The sequence below is a fragment of the Phocoena phocoena genome, chromosome 11 (genome assembly GCF_963924675.1).
Source record: "Phocoena phocoena chromosome 11, mPhoPho1.1, whole genome shotgun sequence".
Lineage (NCBI taxonomy): Eukaryota > Metazoa > Chordata > Mammalia > Artiodactyla > Phocoenidae > Phocoena > Phocoena phocoena.
The window spans coordinates 92,636,324-92,652,988 of record NC_089229.1 but is presented as its reverse complement, the minus strand read 5'-3'; the positions used below and the strand labels follow the sequence as shown (position 1 = coordinate 92,652,988).

The window sequence follows — 16,665 nt, the reverse complement described above, 5'->3', positions numbered from 1 at the left end:
TTAGTTCATGAAAGCAGGTCATTGACCTCAGTCACATCGGCTGCCGTACTCACTGTCATGAGGGTGCTAACATCATGGGAGAAACCTGCCAGATTGCAAGCCCATGAGATGCACAATTGTGGGGATCCTGAGGGTTCTGCTGTAATTTTATTGCAAATTCTGGGTCAATCATATTTAGGGGCCCTTTATAAAAATGACTAGAGGGGTAATCCAGTACTAAGCTGCTACTGACATCTATAATTTGTCATATTAGCATGACCATAATTTCATCAAACTGAGGTCTTTCGGTCGCATTAGTAAGAGGTGCCAATTTGTCCTAGCATTACTAGGGAAGGGAATCTTTCAGTTACATGAATGAAGAAAGAGGGACTCCCCTGGTAGTCCAGTGGTTAAGAATCCGCCTTCCAATGCAGGAGAGGCGGGTTCGATCCCTGGTCGGGGAACTAAGATCCCACATGCCGTGGGGCAACTAAGCCTGTGTGCCACAACTACTGAGCTCCAGCGCCGGAACAAAGATCCCGTGTGCCGGAACAAAGATCCCATGTGCAACTAGGACCCAACGCAGCCAAAAAAAAAAAAAAAGAAAAAGAATGAAGAAAGAGACACATAGTCACAGTAGGGTGGCCAGCAAGATTGTAATTATGCTTGAAGGGGCAGTCTCCTGATGAAGGGTCCAGATGGATGGAGAGGACCGTGTGGAAGGGAAGGAAGGATGAGCCGATGTTTTGCTGGCAGATGGGCTTCCCGGTGGCCCATCAGGGCTACGTTAGGATGATCTGCTGGGTTTTCACTACCCATGTTTCCTGTGGACTTTATAATTCTGCATCTTGCTGAGGGCTTACTTTAGCCCAAGGGATGAAATCCTCCTGTGTGGGATCAACAGTCTGCAAAAGAAGAAATGCCATCATCAGCTTTCTGAGGCAACACAGGGGATAATACTCTCCAAAACTATGCTTGAAATATTATCATCTCACCATCATTTAATCTTTTGATAATAAAAAAAAGAAAAAAATGTTGAACCTATCCACATCACAACTACTTTACCATCTTCCCTCTTAGCCATTAATGTTTTTGCAGGATTACTGGAAACTGAAAATAATCCGAGAAATTCTTGGTGGGGATACTAAAGATTTTCTCGTCCTGTAAAGGCCCTCTGGAGGATTAATGACAGCAAATGATATAGCTATGTCCTGGTCTGTGTGTCATTCCAGGAAAAGGCAAATTCTCAGATAACAGACCAGAGGGTTTAACCTAGTTACAGTTGCCTAGTACAGTTCATTGAACAAACAGCCTGAGCATGGCTTTCCCTCTCGGATCTTAGTGACTTGTGATTCTTATAATAAAACAATTGTGTCCCAAAGTGGTATTTTTAACTGTTCGGATTTGTGTGTCTTCAAGCCATCACGGCATAAATCCAAGTTACTTCCAGTCCTACTCAGCAGTGTCCCTCTGTTTCTGCAGGCAAGGATTAAAATTGGTACACCCGGGCTTCCCTGGTGGCGCAGTGGTTGAGAGTCCGCCTGCCGATGCAGGGGACACGGGTTCGTGCCCCGGTCCGGGAAGATCCCACATGCCGCAGAGCGGCTGGGCCCGTGAGCCATGGCCGCTGAGCCTGCGTGTCCGGAGCCTGTGCTCCGCAACAGGAGAAGCCACAACAGGGAGAGGCCCCCGTACCATAAAAAAAAAATTAAAAAAATTGGTACACCCATCTGGGCATCCAGATGATGCTGACAGACGCAGCCCAGTTCTTGGGGCAGCCTGGGCTGCTGGAGCTAGACAGTGACTCAGAGAGGCAGCCAGCATGGCCCAGAGGATACATTTATACAACTGATAATAAGAACAGATCTGACATTCATACATATTTATAATCCCCTGTTGTCCCCAAGGCAAAAAGCCGTGAGCTTGCATCTCTTCACCCTTACACAAACCCTTCAAGCTGCCTTTTCTTTCAGGGACATTCACCTGCAACAGAATATAGCGCCATGGGGGATCGGGAGGGCCTCCTGCAGAGGCAAAGGCATGATTTAGCTTTACTGCACTGCCCTGGTGTGGATTCAGTCTGGATGGCTCAAGCTCCCCATGCCTGGAGGGATGACCCTGCCCTGCCTCTCCTCGCTCAGCTCAGCCACTGGAGATGAAGACTGACTGCTCTCCTAAGGAAGGAGTGAGTTGCTCTCTGCTTCCCTGGAGAATGCAGATGAGCACATTTACCTGCTGCTGAGTCGGGGGTACCATATTCAGTTACCGCTACACCCTCCTCAGCTCCATCACTGTCTCGGGCTGAAAGTCAAAGGAGGGAAGGGGCTGGCTTAGTGTCACGGATTCACCTGGAAACAGCACAGGAGGACTAAGAGACTCAATGACTTGCAAAGAGGCTCCTGACCCTTTGAAAAGGAAGTCTCCACTGAGGGTGTGTGTGTGTGTGTGTATTTTAATCTGTGATTTTTTTTTTTTTTTTTGCGGTACGCAGGCCTCTCACTGTTGTGGCCTCTCCCATTGCAGAGCACAGGCTCCGGACACGCAGGCTCAGTGGCCATGGCTCACGGGCCCAGCCACTCCGCGGCATGTGGGATCCTCCCGGACCCGGGCACGAACCCGTGTCCCCTGCATCGGCAGGCGGACTCTCAACCACTGCGCCACCAGGGAAGCCCCTAATCTGTGATTTTTAAAGAGTGTTTTTAAAGCTTCTGAGGAAGGTTGCCTAGGGATCACATTTGTGTGCTCAGGAGAAGCACATCTGTGTTTAGTAACTGAAGAGACTGAAAGCTTATCATCACTTTCTACAGAAAGAGCATTAGCACGGGCTCAGGGTCTTGGCACCTTCGTGACCTTGGGCATCTCACTGTCTTCAGCAGTAGAATCAAAGGCCTTCACTGCATCATCTCTAAAGTCCCTTTAGGCTTGATACTCTGCAAGCTTTGGTTCAATTTTAAAAACCGGACATAGGGAATTCCCTGACGGTCCAGTTGTTCGGGCTCTGCACTTCCACTGCAGGGGGCATGGGTTTGACCCCTGATCTGGGAATTAAGATCCCGCAGGCTGTGCCGTGTGGTCAAAAAAAAAAAAGAAAAGAAAAAAACTGGACATAATTTTTAAAGACCATTTTATACTGTCGTAGAATAATCACACATGGCTGTTTAATATCTGTCTCCTCAACAAGCCTGTAAGCTCTGTGAAGACAGGAGCTGTGTCTGTCTCTTAGACCAGGTCCTTGCTCGATACATAGCTGTCCTTCAATGGTCTGGGACGTAGCCGTGTCATTTTGTTCCTGCTTGGTGGCTGCAGCGCTGCGAGCATGGACTGTTCTGCCCTCTCACTTGTTAGCTGCGTTACCTGCGGTCAAGTTCCTTAATGTTTTGTTGCCTCTGTTTCCTGATGGGAGTTTCCTGTTGATCATAATAGTCAATCTATCTCGTACGGTTGCTTTGAAGATTAAACCTATCAGTATCTATAAAGCCCTTGGAATAGTACATGAAGTATAGAAAGCACCACAGTGCTTCCCTTTGTATCTTATTATTGGCGGTGGTGTTGGTGGTATAGTTATAATTGATGCTCCGACATCCTTCTCCTACTGGTGTTTTTTAGAGAGATTGAATCCTGTGAAGATAAAACATTCTTCTTTCAGCAGAAATGAGCTGAATCCTTGGTTTAACTTTGTTCCTTGCAGCATAACAAGACTCCTTCCCACTCAGCCCCTTGGTAACCCGTGTTCCTCCAATAGTCTCATCAGACCAGATCATAAATCAGAGAAGCCTAATTCTCCAACTTGAGTTATTGTTCATGAATTTACCAAACCGTCGAGTGTTTCTCTCTATTAATCCTGCCACCAGCTCCCGGTATGGATCCGAGTTGAGTAAGTAAGACCTTACATTGATACCTGGAGGGGGCAGGGACACTATGACCATCACTTCACTACAAAGAGCCTGAGCTCCCAGAGGTTGGGGAGCTTGGTTGGGTCTCAACGTTGGTAAGAAGCAGAGCTGAGCCTCAAAGACAGGGCATGTGAGGACAGGGTCTGCACCCTTTCTGCTGTCACCCAAGCATAATGACAAGGAGAATGTCATTATCCTTGCCTGGTCTGTCCTCACACCAAGCAAATCTTGCCCAGACCACGTCTTCTTCTGTACTTTACGCCAGTTCACTCTTTGTGACCTGTAGCTCTAGAGGGTGACAAAGAGAGGTTTTCAGGCTTGTCCCCCTGAAAGAACAAACAAAAATGACACTGCCTGAGACCATCCAAATTTGGTTTCTCCTAGTAAGGTGGGCACCTTGAAGCAAAAAATGTTGAGAATTGTCCAAAAAAAGGCTATGTTTGCCAGAACTTGGTATGCCTGGTACTTGCTGTAAGGAAAACAATCTGAAGGACCTCTGTTTGTAAGAACATTTTTCTCTCGTTTTACATCATTTGATATTCATTGACCCATTTTTACATTTCATAGCCTCATTATTTCTGTCTTAATACCTTCAAAAAATCATACTAGATTTGTCTGTAGATATTTAAACACAAGATAGAAAAAATGCCCACAATTATGTGATCCTTTAAAATATACAGGGGTCTTGATATAACAATATTCTAATTCATCTAAAACAGATAAAGCAGACAATAATTAGAACAGGAGTTTCCCTTCATAAACAAAGATTCATGGCTGATATTCTATATTTAAGGTGTTTGAAAATTATATCACATTGAAAATTCTCAGTTAAAAGAGCAATTGATTTTAAAAGTTCAATCAGTCTACAGTTTTTTTTTGCGGTACACGGGCCTCTCACTGTTGTGGCCTCTCCCGTTGTGGAGCACAGGCTCCGGACGTGCAGGCTCAGCGGCCATGGCTCACGGGCCCAGCCGCTCCGCAGCATGTGGGATCTTCCCGGACCGGGGCACGAACCCGCGTCCCCTGCATCGGCAGGCGGACTCTCAACCACTGTGCCACCAGTGAAGCCCCAGTCTACAGTTTTTAAGAAACACATTTATAACATGGGGCAAGGAATATTTATACCCATTTGTTTGGTGTTTTGTAGTAATATACCTGATTTCATTTTCATTCTCCATCAAGATGTTTTTATATCTTCGAACTAAGTCCCTAAGCCACTTCCGAGAGATAAAGACTAATCTTTTGAAAGACTTCCAAGGAAATGAAGTCCTTAATCCGCTTTGCTCATCTATTTCAGTGTGTACCAACTCTTAGTTTCGTATTTAATCTAAATGCTTTGTGCTTCGATTTGAGTCTATTTCCACCCTTCGTCTTTAGCTGGAGACAGAAAGCAGGACAGCAGCCTCTTGGAGAGAGGTATTCATACGTGTGAAATTCCCTGCTAATCCCCTCTTGTCTAACTCTTCTTTCAACTGAATAATTCTGGTCTCACAACCCAGTGGTAAATCAAATAATTATATGACTGGAGTCATAGCTATTAATCAGAAGAGTCACATGACAGATGCACGCCTCATGGACTGTTGTGTTTCAGTACAGAATTTAGAGAGAACCTGAATGTCCATGAGAAAGACACATAGAGCTTAAGAACCGCCATCTCAGTTTCATTGTCCTAACCTTTCCACGTAGGTGTGACGTTATAATCCCTTCATCATCTCTGTGGTTTTCCACCCAGCCTCTCCCACACTTCTCATCAGTGGATCTCAGTGCTGGAAAGGGTATTCTTGTCAGAGACTGACAGGTGCTGAGAACAATGGCCTGGTTGTTCCCGCTGACCACTTGTCTGTTTACACAGCACTAAGATTGTTTCTCGGGCAAACAAAAACAGACAGCCATGAGCTGCGCTCCCACTGTCAGCTCATGACCTACAGCAACACTTAGGATTTTTTTTTGTTACTGTTATTATACTGTACTGGTCTGACTCTTATTTATTTTGTATCTCTTTGTATGTTTTTCCTAGCTGGGTGTCATCCTGTACTTTTTCTTGCATTTTAATCATTCTTCTAATTTTTTTTTTTTTTTTTTTTTTGCGGTACGCGGGCCTCTCACTGTTGTGGCCTCTCCCGTCGCGGAGCACAGGCTCCGGACACGCAGGCTCAGCGGCCATGGCTCATGGGCCCAGCCGCTCCGCGGCATGTGGGATCTTCCTGGACCGGGGCACAAACCCGTGTCCCCTGCGTCGGCAGGCGGACTCTCAACCACTGCGCCACCAGGGAAGCCCAATTCTTCTAATTTTTGATATTTGTACTTTTTCTAGGTGACCTAAATTCTGATTTCCTTCTCTAAGCTTAAGTTTCTGGTTATTCTGCCTAGTTTTGGAGAGCAACCTATATGTTCTTTTCTACACTATCGATTTTTTTTCTGCCACAAAATATTGAGCTACGTTGACAATGACTATCACTGGCAGAAATGGATTTTCTAACCATGCTCCAGTAATAAGGATAGTTATAAGGAAACACTGTGCTTTTGAAAGCTCTTGCTTTTCCACTAAGACACTTCTTAGAACACTTTAAACACCTGCCTGGTCTTTTGGGCGTATGGAAAATTGATCATTACAAGTCCCAGTGGGTTTTGGGTATTATGAAACTCTAAGAACTTTCTCTCTCTCTCTCTGACTTTTGTTTCCTGGAAACATAACAGCAACAAAGCAAACAGAAGAAGTTTTATCCCATTTTTCGGTGAGAACTATAAGAAGTAGTTTCAAGAAAGATAGACCCGGGCTTCCCTGGTGGCGCAGTGGTTGAGAGTCTGCCTGCCGATGCAGGGGACACGGGTTCGTGCCCCGGTCCGGGAGGATCCCACATGCTGCGGAGCGGCTGGGCCCGTGAGCCATGGCCGCTGAGCCTGCGTGTCCGGAGCCTGTGCTCCGCAACGGGAGAGGCCACGGCAATGAGAGGCCCGCATACTGCAAAAAAAAAAAAAAAAAAAAGAAAGACAGACTCTGCAATTCTGCCCCAAACCTCACATCATCAAAAGCAATGAAAAACTCTTAAAAGAAGGATGTATAGTGTCAATTTCCAACTCGTGGTCAACTGAACTGAAAAGAATTAATGGATGCTTCCCTCTGAACAGGATTGAGTTTGAGTATGTAATTAGCCATAGATTACAGCTCAGAAAAGTGTCTGATTTAAAAGGAAACCTTCTATTAATGTTTTTGAGCCTGGTGAGTATAATGTGCGTGATACAATATATAATATAACATCATCTTTGCACATTAGAAATACACCGTGAGAAATCAGATGCCTATTAAGACACAAAATCTGATGTAAAACTGTGATGCTGGGTTATGAATAATAGGCCAGATATTTCAGACAGGGATCAATGAGTTTTGACGTATTTCCAGATAACTGAAATTAGCCACTAATTGCCCCGGTTTATTGGGGTCCAAGCCTCCCTGTTATCGTGGATAATATATTTTATTCTTTAACGGTACACAGTCAGGTGGCTTGGTCTTATATAAGGATACAAATCCGACCCAGAAATTATGAGGAAAATGTCACATAAGCAAGTTCTTTATTTCTATTAATGATTACGCATCTGAGACTCTAGCTCACAATTCTGACTTCATGGCTCATCCTGCCACTTTGTGTAAACCTCGAAGGCTTTCAAGGAGTGAATGATTTACAAAGTAGGAATCCAGAAGTTGTTGGGCTTCGAGACTCTAATGAGGTGATGAGTCGTGCAGATTGGTCTGTTATGATATTTGGGCAAGTCGGCTTTGAGACTTAAATTTGAAAAACGTCAGTCACCGGTGCCAGGGTTGCACTCGCACTTGATGGCCAAAACATCTGCACTTAGCACGGTGTGTCATGCAATGGCATGGCCCAAGCCTAATTTGGGGCTGGTTAACTCATTTTATAGTGGGTGCCTTTCTTTATCCAGCACGAATACTCAGAGCCACACCCTTTCTATTTAGGGCCTTTGAGTCATTTCTGTCTTGGCCTCTCCCCATAAATCTCTGTATTTCGGAGGAACTGATTATTTAGAAAAGTTTAACCTTGACTCTGAGTGTCCCCGTCTCCAGGCTTGAGCTATGTCGTCACCCACCTAAATTCTGACCGTTCCCTTTTCTTTCCTCTTGCCCTGTTTTTTCTCCTGCTTCTCTTACGGGAGAGCCTCCCCAAGCTCCCCAGGCAAGTACCTCTTGAGAGTTGCTGATTTTCCGCTCTGAAGCTGCGTTCCTAAGCTGGGAGTGGGCAGGCATTGCCTTGCAGAGGGCAATCCTGCTGACACGATCTATAGAGAAAGCACAGCTCTGGTATGATGTACAGCAGCAGGAAAACCCATGCGTCGGTGACCAGGGCGATGCAGAGGACAGGGTCGTCCCATTGGGCTGTCTCTCGTGAGCATGGAGATCCACACCACCCAGATAATGATGGAGATGAGCACGGAGAGGAAGATGAGCCTTCCGTGCCGCTTCCAGTTCTCACACGGCCCACAGAAGGCGGCTTTGGAGACGAAGAACGTGAGGGCCAGCAGGAAGAGGATGTAAACCAGGAGGACCGCGAAGTCCACGTTGAGTTGACAGGGTGTCATATCCATAAACATCGTACCCCTGGTCATGATGAGAGTCACATACTCAGTGGCGATGATCGCCTGCAACAGGCTGACACCAACAGCAATGCACAGAATCGTCGTCCAAGAGGAGGACCCTTGACCCCAGACCAGCTTCACCAGGTTGGAGGCATGAGTCCAGAGGCACGAGAAACAGACAGCAAAGAGGACCCCGAAGAGAAAGTAGCGGATGGGGCAGTCTGCTTGCTGAGCTGGATGAGGGAGGCAAAAGCAAGGCTGAGGAGCCCCAGCGCACCCAGGAGGAAGAGGAACTGGGTGGGGAGGACATTCCACTGGCTGCGGTCTTGAACCCTTCTCGTGAGGAAGAGAAATGCCAGGGTGGCAAAACTGTAACTGCTATGTCAATTACTGCCAGGGACTGCGGAACAATGCCCCATGCTCCCGTGGTGTCACAGAGGAAGTAATAGTCCCCAGTGGACTCTTTGCAGTCCTCATACGTGGTGACTTGTAGGTGGACCTCACGAGAATGGTCTTTTGCTCCCGTGCAAAAAAAAAGGAACAAACATAACTTCATAACTTTACCTGCACCCTCAAGAACCCCTGTTGGGTAGTCTTGGGCAGGACACTATAATGTCTCTGATTCCCACATGAAGACACCTGGACCTACTGAATGAAATAGCTCAAAACTATCAACCCCTCCAAACTATCCTAGCTCTATCCTGCTGGGAAAGGAGAACCATCTTCGCTTAGGGGCTCCAGATAACTCATGAATTTTCACGTCATAATTTCCACCAAGGCTTTTTGAGGGCTAAGGCAGGATCTTTTTCATAAAAAGCGGGCATGTGACAACGTTCGCATGATGGTTAGGACTCCAGTTATAGCAGGCTCCAGGACAAGGGTTGTCAACATTACTGGACCATTTGATCATTCAAGACATGAGGCACTGCTCGAAGGAGACAGGCAGATGATTTTTCCCAGTCATTTTAATGACTCTTCCTTCTTTTAATTCAAGTCAATCCAAGACAGCGCATCACAGTTAAATACCCACTGCTGGTCTGTCGAAGAATTTTACAAAACGGTCTCTGCCTTCGATTAACTTTTTGGAGAGTTTAGCACCAAACTCTACGCCTTGCCTGGGGTTGTCTAGAAAAACATCACATATATTCATTTGGAAACAAGTGCCTTGCAGCTGAATACCCCTAGCTCTACTCCCCTTCAGCTATTCCCAAGCCAGCTACCTGAAGTGACCCAGGCTGACAGCTGAGGGCATGGCCCCTTCAGTCCCACTTACCTCCTCTGTGTGCACGCTGGAGGCTGAGACTGTAGTGGCTGCGAGGTTGTAACTGCCAATGAGTAAGAAGGAGACAACCTCAGCGTCTTTAATCTGTCCCCAAACGGGCAGAAGGATGGAGGCCCGCACTCGGGTTCCTGCAGGGCCTACAAAGGGGTGTGGCTTTAGGAAAGACCGCCCCCTCCCCACAGCCTCCGATGTGACTTGGAGGCTGCGAGAGGCCCTCTGTTGGGCTCACGTGAGGACACTTCGTTCTTCTTCTGACCTGCTCCCTAAAAAGCCATCTCCAGTCTTCCCCACATCTTGATCATAAGATCCAAAAAAGCATCCATCCCAGAGGAATAAGACGTTTACTGGGCCATAAAGAAGGGTTACACACATTAAAAGGGCCAGTGGTTGGCATCACTGTGAATTAGGGGAAATTTGTCTTCTCTGCTCTGCCCGTTTCTTTTCCTCTCCTGTGGAGATGCTTCCTCAGGCTTCGGCTGCCCATCAAGTGGGGTCCCTACCTGGACCAGCTCTTCCAGGATTGCCAAAGCCTTTGGTATAATTTCCCACTCTCCTTGCTCTCCTCACCCCCATCAGAACGTACTCTTTCTGGGTCTCATTCCATTGGGGCTTTCCCAGGGCCCAAGATAGACGAACTTGCAGTTAAAAGTTCCAGCTGATATTGGTATAACATATTCTTTTTCTCTGTGGTGACGTATAATAGAGCATGCAGTACAGGGTCCAGGCTATACTGACTGCAGGCCACCCCCCAAGCTCCCCTTCAAATTTACTTGACTCCTTGGTTCTTTTCCTGGATATTTGCCTTTTAAAAAAATGTTTGGAGGTTTTCCTTGCTTTCATTTTTTAAATGAACTATTATTTTAATTTTACTTTAAAAATTTTTTTTATCGGGGTATAGTTGATTTACAATGTTGTGTTAGTTTGTGCTGTACGGCAAAGTGAATCAGTTATACACATACATATATCCACTCTTTTTTTAGATTCCTTTCCCGTATAGGTTATTACAGAGTATTGAGTAGAGTTCCCTGTGCTAGACATTAGGTCCCTATTAGTTATCTACAATTAATTTTTAAAAATCGAAGTATAGTTGATTTACAATGTTATGTTAGATTCTGGTGTACAGCAAAGCGGTTCAGAGATATATATATCTTTGCTGTTTGTATATATTCTTTTTCATGTTCTTTTCTGTTATGGCTTATTACAGGGTATTGAATATACGGATATTTGCATTTGACAGAGGACTCCTGAAGACCCCAATCAGTGCTTGTTAGTGTGGTCTCAAGTGTCCCTGTGATCTGGCCCCTCCCTCCCCCATCCAACCATATTTCCTTCAGGTCTGCTGACCCTGTGTTTTGTTCAGGTTGGTTTTCTCGCTCCCATCTGCTTGCCTTCTCTTAGGGGTTGTCCCTGTCCTGTACTGCCTTTTGCTTTCCTCCCACTTATCCTCTGTGCTCAATTCTCATTGATCCTGCTTCCTACCCAAATATACTTTCCCTACCTCTGAGGTCTAGTTCATCTTACCTCCTCTGTGAGCTTCCCTGATCACTCTGGCCCTCACTCATCACTCCTGCCAGGAACTCTACAACATGTAGGGTCTGTGCTGTCCAAAATTATGGAAATAATATTTTCTTCCCATTTTATTTGTATTAATCAATTTATTAATAGCTATAAGCAATAAATGAATTTAAATAATACATCTATTAATTACTTTTATTTGTAATGGTCTCATCCCCTTGATTAGACTTGTAGTTGCTTGGGGGTTAGGCTCCACATTTTATGTCCCCATAGCACCTGGCCCCGTGGGGAGCACCTCCTAGGTGATGGATGGGTTGATTAATTGAAGGATTCTAATGATAGAATTCCAGGCCATGTGAAGTTACTTTTTAGCAGTGTGGTTTTCCAACCAATGCTTTTAAATGGAAACCACCTGCAAATAAATCAGAATCTTAACAAACCCTGGACAAATTCATTCTGCAGTGGTGTTCTATCATATAAAGGCTCTTTAACTTTATTTTTAAAAACTTATTTATTTATTTATTTATGACTGCATTAGGTCTTTGTTGCTGTGCGCGGGCTTTCTCTAGTTGAGGTGAGCGGGGGCTACTCTTCTTTGTGGTGCGCGGGCTTCTCATTGCGGTGGCTTCTCTTGTTGTGGAGCATGGGCTCTAGGCACGCGGGCTTCAGTAGTTGTGGCATGTGGGCTCAGCAGTTGTGGCTTGCGGGCTCTAGAGCGCAGGCTCAGTAGTTGTGGCGCACGGGCTTAGTTGCTCCACAGCATGTGGGATCTTCCCGGACCAGGGCTCGAACCTGTGTCCCCTGCATTGGCAGGCGGATTCTTAACCACTGCGCCATCAGGGAAGTCCCAAGAGTCCTTAACTTTAAAAAGCTTTTTTTTCCTCTGAGAGAAGATGATTCTAGGAAGAAGAGTCCTCCCCTTTACTTGCTTTGGGCATAATCACGGTCTGTCTGAAGCTGTAAAAGCTAATCTAAAGTTTACGTTAAGCGTAAAGGAATTCTCCAGATGCTAAAATGTGACATCCAGGAGGATTCACTCAAAGACCCTGTGAGCTGTAAAATTGCTGTTAGGAGACCAACAGGAAGATTTCCCATTTAATTCTTCCAAGAGGACTATTTTGGTGACCCTGTCTCTCCTCCCACCCAGTTCTGACTGGCCTTTGGTCACGGCATTCCTCATTGTTGTGAGGTTTGAGTTCCTGGTGTGCTAGTCTGCTAAGGAGATTCCTCCTGACCCCCTGATGGCTTGAGGCAGGTGAATTAATGAGTTAAAGACAACAAAGCCCTATGAGCACCTTAGATAAAAGAACTGTCACAGGTACTAATTATTGTTATTTTAAAATCTGGAGTCATAGAATTAGCCTATCTGCTCTGGGCCCTAAGGAAATGAGAGCTTCCTTTGCCTACACACATCCAAATTACTCACACCTCCTTACTTTTGTCTTTTATGTGGTGACAGCACCACACCACACAGCTCAGATATGGCTTTGATAAATCAAATTATACTGATTACAACGAGTCCACTGAAAAGGGAGATAAAACAGTCAAGAGGCCAAACGCCTTTTGCCAAACATCTATTTGCATTGTTTCCTTCTCCCAGAAACAGAGCTGGAGGGAATGTTAGAGGTGACCTAGTCTAACCCTTTCATTAATAATAATAATAAGGAAGCCACCATTGTAACATGAGGAACTTAGCAATAAGGAAGCAGAGGCCCAGAGTGACAAAGGGACATGCCCAAGGTGTGGAATGTTAGAGGGAGACAACCAGCAGTTGTCTGACTCCTGGTCCCATTCTTGCTGCTGTACCAGGTTGCTTTCCTGACACTTCTCACCTCATGAGGACAGGCCCTAAGAGAGATAAGCCCTTAGATGTGATGAGTTGGTCATGACGTGAAAGAAAAAAAAAAGATTAGGAGAGCGCATCACATACCCTTCATCCCAAAACAGCTGTCATGGCAACCACGTGAGGACCAGCTAGCTGTGTGAGATGGGGTGCGTTAGCTGGGAACGCCATTCACTCTTTTGCTCACTGCCCTCTCCAGGGCTGGCTTCATGGGGGTGCCACCAGTGCCATTGTTCAGGGCCCAACACACAGAAGTGTCCTGTACTTGGAATCTAATGCTTTGCTGTCACTGTTTTGAAATTCTTATTAATTTAATCTTTGAATTTGTGTTGTATCAGTGAAGTCAGATGGGACAATGAAGCAGGCACTGGGGGCTTGGAGCCTCGGCTCATACATGACCTGCCTTCCACGGTGTCTATGTCTCATCGCCTCCCTGCCTCTCTGGGACAGGTTCTCAGCCACCCCTCCATGCCACCCCAGGTGCACTGGGTCACCTGGTTTCCCCATTTCTGCCCCTGTCTCTCGACTGCTGCCACATTCCACTGGGCTCACCTGTCTGACGTGGGTTGGGGTGATGGGCCCTTGGAAACGGGGGATTGACTTATGTCCAAGCAGGGTCCTACATTTTCATTGTGCACTGGGCCCTGCACACGTGGCTCTAGGCACACGGGCTCAGTAGTTGTGGCTTGCAGACTCTAGAGCAGAGGCTCGGTAGTTGTGGCTCATGGGCTTAGTTGCTTCGCAGCATGTGGGATCTTCCCAGACCAGGGACCGAACCCGTGTCTCCAGCATTGGCAGGCAAATTCTTAACCACTGCACCACCACGGAAGTCCCTATTATAACATTTTAATTGAACGAATATACATTGCTCTTATACTGGGTTGTTTTATCATTATTAGTAGAAGATGATGGGGGAAATGTAGAGGTATGTTCAAGTTCAACTTCTCGATCTGGAAGTGTAAACATGACAATATTGAGAAAAATACTATCCAATAAAATTTTTTATTTTATTTGAGCTGCATTCTGAGAAGGAAGAAGTAGACGCAAAGTCTTATAATGAACATTATTTAAGTGTGATTTAATAAAACATGCAGAGCTTATTTGAGCTGCATTCTGAGAAGGAAGAAGTAGATGCAAAGTCTTATAATGAACATTATTTAAGCGTGATTTAATAAAACATGCAGAGCTTAACAAAAATGAGAGACAACATATAATTTGTGATGAAATTTTTACAAACGAAAACTTAAAATCTTCAAAATTAAAAACACACCCGAGAAAATAACATGGTAACCTGTCAATAAGTCCCTCACGTTTCCGAAGGGAAAATACATAAATTTATCAATGATTTCTAAGTTGTCATCTGCTATGAATGAAAGAGACTTCTAATAATCTATTTAACAACATATTAAGTGGCAAAAAGGAAAACGGGTCACACAACTGCTAACGATTATTCTTCCAGTATGTATGGAATAGGACGTATGACTTTTGAGGGTAAAATGATACATCAGCTGACATGTTGAAAATTAAACCTCTTAGTATCTCAGAATATCTCACCAAATCCATACTACTGCAGAACATAGGGAAGCAACGCTTTAATGCAATTATAGTCTGATATAGAGTTTGTGATTCAGCTTGATAAAAACACTGATATAAATTTCCAACACTTTCAATTAGATCAGATATGAGTGACAAAAGGATTTTTTTCTTTTTTAAAAAATATATTTATTGGAGTATAATTGCTTTACCATGTTGTGTTAGTTTCTGCTGTACAACAAAGTGAATCAGCTATACATATATATATATATATATATATATATATATATATATATCTCCCCATATCCCCTCCCTCTTGAGCCTCCCTCCCACCCTCCCTATCCCACCCCTCTAGGTGGTCACAAAGCACCGAACTGATCTCCCTGTGCTATGCGGCTGCTTCCCACTAGCTATCTATTTTACATTTTGTAGTGTACATATGTCAGCGCTACTCTCTCACTTTTCATCCCAGCTTACCCTTCCTTCTCCCCTTGTCCTCAAGTCCGTTCTCTACGTCTGAGTCTTTATTTCTGCCTTGCCACTAGGTTCATCAGTACCGTTTTTCCTTAGATTCCATATATGTGCTTTAGCATATGGTATTTGTTTTTCTCTTTCTGACTTACTTCACTCTGTATGACAGACTCTAGGTCCACCCACCTCATTACAAATAACACAATTTTGTTCCTACAAAAGGATTTTTTTTGTGGTGTTTAACTTTACTCGCAACTGTATTAGATATGGTCTCTGAGTTGGAAAATATATATATATATTTTTTTAAATAAATTTATTTATTTATTTATGGCTGCGTTGGGTCTTCATTTCTGTGTGCGGGCTTTCTCTAGCTGCAGTGAGTGGGGGCTACTCTTTGTTGCAGTGCGCGGGCTTCTCATTGTGGTGGCTTCTCTTATTGCGGAGCATGGGCTCTAGGTGTGCGGGCTTCAGTAGTTGTGGCTCACAGGCTCAGTAGTTGTGGCTCACGGGCTTCAGTAATTGTGGCACGCGGGCTCTAGAACACAGGCTCGGTAGTTGTGGAGCACGGGCTTAGTTGCTCTGTGGCATGTAGGGATCTTCCCGGATCAGGGATCGAACCCACGTCCCCTGCATTGGCAAGCAGATTCTTAACCACTGCGCCACCAGGGAAGCCCAAAAGTATGTTGTTAATTCAGCTGTTTAAACTGGAAAACTGTAGAGGAATTACAAGCTTAGACAACAAATATGACCACAAAAAAGGACTAACAACCATGGTTTATTCATCATGAAGCTTTGGCACCTAAAGAAATTTTACTTGAACCTCACAAATTTATTGAAATCAAATGAAATGCCAGTGAGCAAAACCTTTAGACATATTTTGTTCAGATGTTGGAGCTGGCTATATCCACTTACGTACATGGTGGAATTCCTGGTTGCTAGAAGGTAAAATACTAAGCTAAGCATAATACATACACTCAGAAATAAGATGTAGATTTCTTGGATTGAAAAACTGTCTCATTTGGCAGATATATTTGTACATGGTATTCGGATAATAAAAGTGCACGTTTAACTGATTTTGGGACATTCTTAAGTACAATTTTGGAAGAAAATCATGATATATTTTAACATGTCAAACACATTCAAGGATTCCAAAAGATGTGGTGGTTTTAAAAGATGGCTGTAATTCATCAAGAGATGGGGTCGAATTCCCCTCCACTTGAAGCCCTGGCTGTCCTTAGTGATTCTCTTGTAACCAATAAAATGGGGTGGAGGTGATGATGTGCAAATTCTACCAAGGCTAGGTCAAAAGATGCCTTGCAGCTTCAGTTTTGGTCCCTTAGAATGCTTCGTCCCTGGCTGCTTTCTCCTGAGACACAGTTGCTTTGTTCTTAGAATCCCAAGCCACACAAGAGACCACATGTAGGTTCTGTGGTCAACAGCACCAGCTGAGTCCAGCCTTCCAGCCATCGTGGCCAAAGCACCAGACGTGGGAATGGAAAAGCTAGTTGGGAAATGGATCCTCTTGTTCCAGCGGTTCAGTTAAACCTTCTCTAAACAGG

At 44.8% G+C, this 16,665-nt stretch overlaps 1 protein-coding gene across 1 annotated transcript; it reads right to left on the bottom strand.

Annotated features, from left to right (window-relative positions):
* Positions 1-812: 812 nt before the first annotated feature.
* On the bottom strand, positions 813-12,197 carry GPRC5D (G protein-coupled receptor class C group 5 member D). The gene is given in 8 exon segments (XM_065888209.1): positions 813-895; positions 2,224-2,280; positions 8,071-8,258; positions 8,260-8,674; positions 8,677-8,826; positions 8,829-8,961; positions 9,736-9,881; positions 12,185-12,197. Coding segments are annotated over 8 exon segments (1,185 nt in total).
* Between the last annotated feature and the right edge of the window lie 4,468 nt (positions 12,198-16,665).